This window comes from Hyperolius riggenbachi, chromosome 12, assembly GCF_040937935.1.
Source record: "Hyperolius riggenbachi isolate aHypRig1 chromosome 12, aHypRig1.pri, whole genome shotgun sequence".
Classification (NCBI taxonomy): domain Eukaryota; kingdom Metazoa; phylum Chordata; class Amphibia; order Anura; family Hyperoliidae; genus Hyperolius; species Hyperolius riggenbachi.
Genome location: NC_090657.1, coordinates 147,221,156 through 147,231,599, shown reverse-complemented (window position 1 = coordinate 147,231,599; position 10,444 = coordinate 147,221,156). Strand labels below are relative to the sequence as shown.

Sequence of the window (10,444 nt, the reverse complement as noted above, 5' to 3'; positions counted from 1 at the left end):
CATCGGAGTGCCCCTGCCGCCCCTTGATCTTCTTCACACTACCAGAATGAGGACAAGAGCCATCAAGATCTCGCAGGACCCCTCCCACCCCGGCAACCGCTTCTTCAAGCTTCCCCCACTGGGCCGCCGTTTCAGAGCCATCCCCCCCAGAACCACCAGACACTGGAATACCTTCTTCCCTCAGGCGGTACACCTTCTGAACTCAACCTCGAGCCCCCCATGACCAGTTCAGCCATCCCCTGGCCCTTGCCCTGAATGCATGTCCCTTAGGCTCTCAATGAGTTATTTTTGATGTAGTGCAATGCTATGTTGTATATGTTTGCTATGTTTTTATATGTTTGACTGCCATGCAATGCTATGTTGTATATGTTTGCTATGGTTGTGTATGTTCGACTGCCATGCCATGTGTACCAAAAACAATTCCGGGTACGTCATTCCGCGTACTTGGCGAATAAAGCTGATTCTGATTCTGATTCTGATTATATATTTTTTATAACAGGTGCAGCCACCATATATCCCATGTACTGGGTGGTGCCATCATTAGTCTCCCATAACAAGTGCAATAAGTGGATAGCACACTTGCCTTGCAGCGGGGAGTCCCAGGTTGAAATCTTGGCCAAGACAATGGACTTGTAGGTTTTCCCCGTGTTTCTATGGGTTGTTTTCTGGGCACTCTAGTAACTGTTTCCTCCCACCTACCAAAGAGATACTGGTAAGTTAAGTTGTTCACCCCCAAAAATGGCCTTAGACTAGTATAGGGGAATTCAAATTTGACTATGGCAGGGATTAGATTGTGAGCGGAGGGACAGTCAGTGCCATGAGTATGTGCTCTGCAGCAGAAGACCTGAGGAAGGGTTAAGGTTGCCATACATCTAAAGATTTGGTTGTACAATCGACCATTTGATTCAATCATTTTATAGAATCGAGAGAGAATTGAGTGCCTGATATGTCGAATTGACTAGTTTAGTCAATTGCTCAGGATGCAAGGTATCTGTCGATCTGGAATCGTCTATTGTTTGCATGTAATTTCGATGGACTCTGAATCCATTTTTGCATTCAGAGCATGGAGACACAACACTGATCAGATCGATTAGTGAAGGTGAATCACATAGTATATCGCTTGTAGTGTATGGGCCACTAGTCGATCGACTTTTGATCAACCAAACTGAAGACAGCTTAATAAAGACATTCGCTTTTGTTGATTGATTCGGAATTGCTAGATGTGTGGCCACCTTAACGCTCAACACTAGTTATGTATTTCCTGACAAACTCAAATACAACAGCTTGCTACACCTTTTGGGCACCGTCTCAGGGTACTCAGATAGCTCATAGTATCCCGGTACCAATAAGAAAGTATACTAACTTGTATCTAATCACTTCTCTCCCTACAGCTCTTGTCACATGATTGCAAATCACCAGAAATTGCTTGTTCAGCAGCATTTTGCACGAAGCCTTCCCTCCCCCCCCCCCCAATTCCTTCAACGCATAGATGAGGACTGTAATGCTATTACAACAAAGTCTTGCAAAAAGATATGACAAATAAATAAAGGTGATAATATGAAGAAACGATGAGAAGATACAATGTGTCCTTCATTAAATAATTAAAATGTTTCCTTAATTGATTCAATGAAAATTGTGTTTACTCTCTAGATGATCCTTGTATACTATACTGGTAAGTTAATTTGTGCCATCCAAAACAATTAACCAATGTTCAAAACATTAGACTGACCATGGTAGTGATAAGAGTGTGAGCTTCTCGGAGGGACAGTTAGTAACATGACTATGGAATCTATCAGGAACTGGCCCCGCAGCAAGCCCGCAGATACGGTTCCCGATTGCGGGTTTGACCAGATCGAGAGGGGAAGCAGCCTTAGTCGAGCTAAACCAAGGCTGTGACCCCTCAGAACACTTCTCACTGCCACCACTAGCTGTTGCTAGACACGTCCACTCTGCTGTCGAGTGATCTGCTTTGCACTTTAGGCCGAATACGGGAACGCCACGCACACACACACAGTACAATCATACAGTAGCAAGGCACAATCAGGCACTGAATCCTGTAACGCAAATTACACTGCAGTCTCTCTGGGCTATGAGCGTTGGCTTAGTACAGCAGAAGTCAAACTTATTAAATAACGATTTAATATTCCAGAAAAAAAGTGGAACAATGCAGAAAAAAATAACAAAGTGTAACGATTGGTGTCAGCACACAAAGAGAATCTGATTATTGATGATCTGCAGAATCATCAACAATACAGATGTATACTTGATTATGGATGATCTGCAGAATCACCAATAATAAATAAAGTATGGCTAACCTCTGGACACCTAATGAAGTATAAGTTTTAAGTGTAACTGTAGGCTATCTCCCGAGAGGCGGGAGATACGGGCAGCTCGGCCAGGAACCACCTGAGGGGCAGGTGGCCCTGGGCTGTGCAGGGGCTATCTCCTTGAGAGAGGAGATAGAGGTAATCTGGCAGCCAGTGATTCCCTGGTAAACTGGAAATCAGACTGTACTGCAGCCAGGGGACTCCAATGGGATAGAGGCCACTGGCTGTGTTGCAGGAAGGACTCTCTGATGAGCAAGAGGTCTTTGCAGCTAACTGACACTTGGTGGAATAGTGTCACGGGTAGTACAGACAGACTGAACACTCGAGGGATGAGTGACAGCCAGAAGGGTCGGGCAGGCCAGGTCAGCAACACCCGAGCAAATGGTCATAACAGATATAAATCACAATCCTAGTCTGGGGTGTGAGGACCTTGGTCTAGACACCCAGGAACTAGTCTAAAGAATAACACCGTATCCTATGCTTGGGTGTGAGGTCCTTGGTCTCAACACCCTGGAACTGGTCTAGTGTATAACACAGTAATGACACAGTAATCCTAAGCTTGGGTGTGAGGTCCTTGGTCACAACACCCTGGAACTGGTCTAAAGTATAACACAGTAATGACACAGTAATCCTAAGCTTGGGTGTGAGGTCCTTGATCACAACACCCTGGAACTGGTCTAAAGTATAACACAATAATGACACAGTAATCCTAAGCTTGGGTGTGAGGTCCTTGGTCATAACACCCTGGAACTGGTCTAAAGTATAACACAATAATGACACAGTAATCCTAAGCTTGGGTGTGAGGTCCTTGGTCATAACACCCTGGAACTGGTCTAAAGTATAACACAGTAATGACACAGTAATCCTAAGCTTGGGTGTGAGGTCCTTGGTCACAACACCCTGGAACTGGTCTAAAGTATAACACAGTATATAACAATAGCGTAATCTGGCTAAGTGTGAATTCCCAGGTCCACCTGGTTCTAACACACTGAGGATCTGACTGAGGTCTGAGTGCCCACACGTAAGCATTCGCAACGGCAGACAACCAGCAACTGACAAGCAAGATCTATATATCCTTGCAGTGCTGTGCAGCTCCGCCGAGCCACTCAGCCAATCCAGAGTCCAGCTGGGATCAGCTGATCGGCCTGATCAGCTGATTCTCCTTCTGCTGGTATAAATGTCCTGTCCCCTGGCGCGCGCACGCGTAGCTCTCCATCTGTGTGAACTAGAAGGTCCAGCCAAGCCAGACGCGTGTTGCTGCGCGGAAACCACCGGTCTGAACGCGGAGATAGCCGCCCTGTCACTAGACCACGCGGCGGCATCTCCGCTGTTCATTACACAAAGTAAAAATTACAAAATAAAGGTTACAAAGGTACACTCAAGAATATTTGCTTACCAAAATAAACAGGGATCAAGATAGAAGAACCTTGTACTTGGTTTTGTGGATGGACACAGTTCTGATTGGATCAGGAGTCCACCTAGCTTCAGCTACTGTCAGGAGCGGACTGATTTTAGGTATCTGCCCCTGCCTTTTATGCTGGGAGATTTGCCTTGAGGCTGCAAGCCCGTTTGGAAGGGGGGTACCAGTTTTAATTAAATTTCCAGACATAATTTAATTCCCCGATTGTTCAGTTTGTCATATCCTTTCTGTGATATGCACACTTCACAGGTTTTTCCTGTCCTACTTTTGATCTTTGCAGATTTCAAACACTCAAATGCTTCCAGCACAATATTCAGACCACAGGTAAAATTGTATCTTAACACACACATCAAAAGATTTCTTCCTGGCTGTCATATGTAAATTCCAAGGCTTTTCCTGTCCCACTTTGAACTTTGCAGACTCAATTAGTCCGATTGTATTTTGGCCAACAGGTAGCTGTTTACATGGATACATAGTTCAAAGCAATGCAACACCTTTGCAGGATGCCGGACAAAAGAGGGGTCATTATCTAATTACATAAGGAACTCACGTTCGCAGCCGGTGTCCAATTACCCTGAAGCCAGCTGGCTTTGAGCAGATTTACACCTCTGAAATATACACAGCAGCTGGAAAGTGAAAAATATGGCTTCCACAAGATACAACAGGGCTGCTATGTTTTGCATATTACCGTACATATCATCATCACCACAATATATCTGTAACGTCTGAAACTATGGCGGCTGCGGATGCGCAGGATAGTTCCGCAGCCGCCTTTGTTCCTTGTTCACAGGCCTTATATGTCTCGGCAGCATCCAGCACGCCGGGAACAGCATTGTCTCTGGCTCATAGGGTCTCTGTATCGCGCGCGCGTGGAGACAGGACCTTTATGCTGGAAGAATGCGCGTCAGCTGACCTGCCAGTCGGCTGACGTCAGGAGTGACTCACTTCGCTAGGATTGGCTGATTGCTAGGGGGGCGTGGTGCTGAGCTCTCCTCGGCTTCTTAAGCCTTCACGGTTCATTGACAACTCGTCTGCTGTTGCGAATACACTCGTGTTAGTGCTCAGACCTAGTGAGGTTCCAGTTGATGATAGATGTATATGCAGTGTTTGCAATATACATCTATCTATAGTTAGTTATTATTACATTGTATTTTTAACCTGTGTACTCTCTGACCTTGCTATTGCTAAACTATTCTATACCTCTGCCTTCCTGACTTTAGTTGTTGAACCTCTGCCTGGTATTACTACTCTCTTGCCTGTCTGTTATCGTACTTTGCCTGTCTGACTACTCTACTCACCACTTGCCACTGGTGAGGTGCTCTGGCCATTAGAACCCACCAGCTCTTCTGGTGAGGTTCGGACTCACTAGTATAAGCTCAAGTGACTGTTAGTACCTTGCCAGCTCCTCTGACAAGGTCTTGCTAAACTATTCAGTCACTTGTGCTGTTATTACCTTCCCGGCTCCTCTGGAAAGGTCTAGTTTAACTACTCAGTCATTTGTACTGTCAGTACCTTACCAGCCCCTCTGGTAAGGTTTAGCCAAACTTCTTTAGTTCTCTCATTATTAGTACTTTCCCAGCTCCTCTGCCCGGCCTCCCTCAATGCGTCACTCTCCGGACTCCTCCTCCTCACTCACTTCACAGTGCCGCCCACTGCCAGCCACTACCACCGGTACTGTTTTACTATCCTTAAACTTTTGTATGGGGAAGCGGGCAGAGGGGGGAGCGCTAGCGGAGGGGGTGGGGGGAATTTCCGACCCCCCGCGACCGGGGCATGCTCCCCCCTTATGCCTGCGACCCCATAGGGGGGCCGTATTCGGCCAAACAGGACCCTGTTCGGCCGAACAGGGGCCCTGTTCGGCCAGGCATTGAGCCGTTCGGGCGAACCCGAACAGTTTGGCCGAACACCACCAGGTGTTCGGCCGAACTCGAACATCACCCGAACAGGGTGATGTTCTGCAGAACCCGAACAGTGGCGAACACTGTTCGCCCAACACTATTGTAACTACATAATAATACTCATCATCAAGCTCTAATGCAAACGTTGCTCATAGTATTTAAATTATAGGGTAAGCAAATATATCACTAAAAGGTCTTCGGACTAGTTATGTATATAGTCGCATATAAGCCGACACACATATAAGCCAAGGTACCCACTTTTCCATCATAAACCAGGAAAAAGGGATTGACAGACGAGCCCCAAGTACAAATCAGCCCCCCCCCCCCATAGCCAGATGTGCCTCAAGGATGATACAGCTGTGTCTCAAGAAGCCACTAGATGGTGTCATAGATGAGACAGAGCGATTGCCACACAGGAAGACCACCCGATCCTTGCACTGCTGATACGTTGCTTGCACACTCCGCTCCACAAGCCAGTGGACACAAGTAGTCTTGAGCAGCACACTCTGTGCCCGTAATCCCTTGCAACATGGTGTGCAGACACAGCAGGGAGCCAGCTGGAAAGAGCAGGATGACTAGTGCACATTCCTTACACTCCTTTGCCAGTAACAAAAACTGCTCCACCATCCATTCTACATTTTTTTGTGCTTAAAAAATAAGCTTATACATGAGTATATAAGGCAGCTTTATTATATTATATTAGGACATTTCAATAAAATGGTATTTGAAACTAAACTATTAAGTAACCAGTGCTTATCTAGAAAGGGGAGACATGATGTAGTTCTACCCCTTCACATTCCCTTAAGGTAACTTCATGAAACATTTAGGCCAGTTTTACATCTAATTTTTGTGTTGCGGTGAGGTTGCGATATCCCTGCCACATCCCACAACGCAAAAAATTACTAAAATATGACCCTGCGGCAGAGTGCACCGACAGGATCATATGCCCCGCCCTCTCTCACTGACGTACTTCCTGCTGGACAGGAAGTAGGTCACTGGGATTCTGCACCCGTCATTCCACACTGGGTACAATGTGGGTATACATATTCATGCAGCTGTATATTCTATTGTCTGTTGTTTACAGTGCCATGAAGGTTGCTAGAATTGTAAATAAATCATTATAATATATAACATTAACAATTTATGTTCCCAGAGTCTGGTGGGGGGTATTAGGGATAGTTAGAGAATTACTTGATTTTCTATTTTTATTTGTAATAAAAATTAAAATAGACGATCTCTATGCACTGTAGATCACTGTTCAATACTACTTAATGATATTTCAAATCATGTGTTTCAATGAATCTATCCAGAAGAGGATGTGTGTTGCAGGCCATGATTCAGAGAGTCACATCAATGTAATGTTGTGTCTAAGCTCAAAATCTTCCCTAACTTTAAATGAGCTTGTTTTGAAAGCATTTGCTGTCTAGTGTCGCAAACCAAATGAAAGTATATTTAGCCTCACCCAGCTAATTTAAATTGTAATGACTTCAAGAAGGAGGAGAGCTTGCTTCAGTTATAAATACAGCCTAGATTTGCCTTGCTGACATATTATAAATGGGCATTGTCTGATTCACACCAGGGAGTTTATAGGAAGCAATGACAGGTAAGTGAAGCGATGTTTTTGGAGCTGTGCTGTTGTGTGAATAAGAATAATGATCAGTACAGGCTTGTAGATCCGTAGTATATGTTGGTTGATAGCAAAGTGTAGATCAGAGTCTGTCTTGTAATTTCTTATGGCCTGATATTTCCAGATTGTACCCAGATGGTAGTTGGATGTGCAAGAGAGGACCCATCTTGCAGATGACATTTTTCCATGAGAGGGGTGTCATGGGATGCTCAGAGCAGATCTGATGCCCCTAACATTTGTCACCTGATATAACTGTAAATGGACAAATTGGGAGGCAGTCGTTGAAGAGATTTTTAGGCCTTTTTCTAGAAAACCAGTTCCTGTAGGACAAAGATTGTAAGAGGTGACCAGGAGTATAAAAACTGAGTTAAAAACAAAGAAAACAGAAAGATGAGGAGGGAGCTTTGCCTCAATAATAACAAATTAATTTGTATAAATATAATTAATTTTTAATAAGCACAGACAACAACGTTTTGTTGGTCTCTGCCTACTTCCTCTTTTTTTTCTTTATTTTTAGCTCAGTTTTATATATTCCTGGGTGCCTCCCACCCACTTTGTGTTTGTTTCCCTCTTTGTAAGGGCTAAGTTGGTCACCATGTGGCCGATGCCACATGTCAGAATCTTACTGCTGTTTTTCAAAACCACCACCACCCTCTCTGGGTACCTAAGTGGAGTCGGGTTTGTGCATCTCCACCTGCTTCCAGTGGTTGGTTGCTCCCTATACAACCTACGGTATTAATTTTCACCTAATTTTCATTTTTTATACTTTTTGTCGTACTGCATTATTTGTGCTCCGGTTGTCTCTGTTATTTCTTCTTAGGATGCGTTGCTTACCCTTCCACACAGTTCCTGTAGGAGAAAATCAGGATGACCACCACCAAGACTATAACATGTACATATCAGTTTGCATTCTCAAAGAGGCAGGATGCCAAAAACACATGTTTACATACATATAAGATGTAAATTTGTTACATAGAAAAATGCACTGTAAATGACTTTATATCTATGCAGCTCTTCACTTATAGTTAGTGGTTATAACACTGTTACTTACAGGTTTTGGACCAGTCCTTCTCCTCATGGGCAAATCTAAATTTCCCTTCATACTTTAGAAGCACTTCTCGGCAAAGATCTGTGCAAAGATGTCAGCCAGCCAGCCTCCTCACTCGCACAATATTCTGGCTGTTGGATTGAGCAACTGTGAGTCAGTAAGTATCCATGAGGAGATGGACTAGTCAGAAACCAGTCGATAACTATCAGACTTAAAACACTTCCTGTAAGTGACAGCTACAGTAGCCAGAAAGAAAGTCATTTTGCATTTTACTCTGATTAACCACTTGCCGACCAGTGGCTTTCTGGCTGATCTGTGCTGCGTAGGCTCTCCAGCCCGCAGCACAGATCAGGTTTTAGCCAGGGCGATCAGACTTCCCCCCTTTTTTCCCCACTAGGGGGATGTCCTGCTGGGGGGGTCTGATCGCCGCCGGCTCTCTGCGCTTTGCGGGGGGGGCTCTTCAAAGCCCCCCTCCGCAGCGTTTTCGGCGCTCCCTGGCTTCCCGTCCCTCCCTCTCCCTCCATGGCCTGCGCAGGACGGTTATCCGTCCTGCGCATTGAAGGATAGGCTTCAGCCTATCATATGCCGGCGATCCCTGGCCAATCAGAGGCCGGGGATCGCCGATCTGGCTTACGGCGCTGCTGCGCAGCAGCGCCGTATGATGTAAACAGCGGGGATTTCTTCCCCGCGTGTTTACATTTTGCCGGAGAGCCGCGATCGGCGGCTCTCCGGCTGTTCACGGAGACAGCCTCCGTGAATGGACATGGAAAGGCCGCTCGAACGAGCGGCCGTTTCCATGGAAACTTGCAGACGACCAGTTTACGCCAATCGGCGTTAGCTGGTCGTCAAGAGGTTAAAGTGTGCATCTAACACATTTGTGTATGCATGCATCCATGCATTTTAACTTTTACAGTTGTTCATCATTGTGTCCCTTATACTATGACATGTTGTGTTCTTGACTGATGTTTGTTGTATGTATTAATACGATGGTGACATTTTTAACAAACCTATCTTTAGAACCTTTCGGACTGTTGTCCCAGAATTTATATAGGTCAAAGAATGTTCTTGGAGTGTGAGCTTCTTTTCACCTGCGGAAATATTTCTCAACATTTATTACAGGATGTACCCCTTTATTAAAGATGGTGTTTGTCAAGTACACTCTTTTGTGAAAAAACATATCTTAAGTACCTTTGACAAATATATTTATTAGAAGTACTCAAAATTTGTATACACATAATTTTCAAACATTTCTTTATGCTTTTAATGAACTGAAACAAAAACAAATAAGCCTGCTGGTTAGTCTGTACCTCTCGGTGTTACAAGCCCTACTCCATAGAGCCAAAATAATCCATGCCATGCACTGATGAGGATCAAACAATCCGAAACAGTCTGTATGCATGTTGGATTATTATGGCTCTGTACAAATTAACAAGGTGACACATCATTGCATTCCAGCGGTTCTGGGGGTGTGTTTAGCTTCTAAGGGTACAATGGTTAATTTGCATACATTCAGCAGTGATGCACTGGGAGACATCTCAAGCTCACTCCAACCTGAATTATCAGAAATTCTTTGTGTTTTAAGAAGGCAAACTTTTGCTTTTCTTAGTATTTTAGTAAGGGGGCTTTTAGGACCATTGTAGCCCCTCACACACTCCAATGAGTTCTGGTTCACCATGAGCTTGCTGGTTAGTCTGTAGCTCCTCTTTAAGTTCATTATTTATGTGGGCAGTGCTGCAAGGGTTGAGCTTTGAATACTAATTGCCTTTGATAAGACTGAAAAAAAACACATCACAAATGTTTTTCTTTCTAGCAGGATTAAGTGATTTTGGTGAAAAACAAACTCCATATCCTGTGCTGATACAGTGATGCTCACAAATATTTCTGAATTAATTTGATGATGTACTATAGATGTAATGACTATAGATGTATATGAATACTGCAATTCTGTAAGCTGGGGGAGACGTAAATTTTACACAGATGACTTGACTTGTGTATGTATGGGCAATACAGAGTAGGGAAACAAGGTTTTTTTTATTTTATGCCACTATGCATGTTTTGCTTTAAGGATTATTGGACAAGCATGCATAAAGAGGAGTTAAATTTAATTTTGATTATTGCAGACTT

The 10,444-nt window shown here is 44.3% G+C and overlaps 1 protein-coding gene across 1 annotated transcript in view; it reads left to right on the top strand.

The window, feature by feature from the left end:
* Nucleotides 1–7,204: 7,204 nt before the first annotated feature.
* The window catches only part of LOC137542284 (protein-glutamine gamma-glutamyltransferase E-like), an 86,779-nt gene continuing 83,539 nt past the window's right edge, over nt 7,205–10,444 (top strand). Inside the window, exon 1 of the mRNA XM_068264083.1 lies at nt 7,205–7,248. Within this exon, the coding sequence (XP_068120184.1) occupies nt 7,242–7,248 (7 nt within the window). The 5' untranslated portion in view covers nt 7,205–7,241. The remainder of the gene's footprint in view (nt 7,249–10,444) is intronic.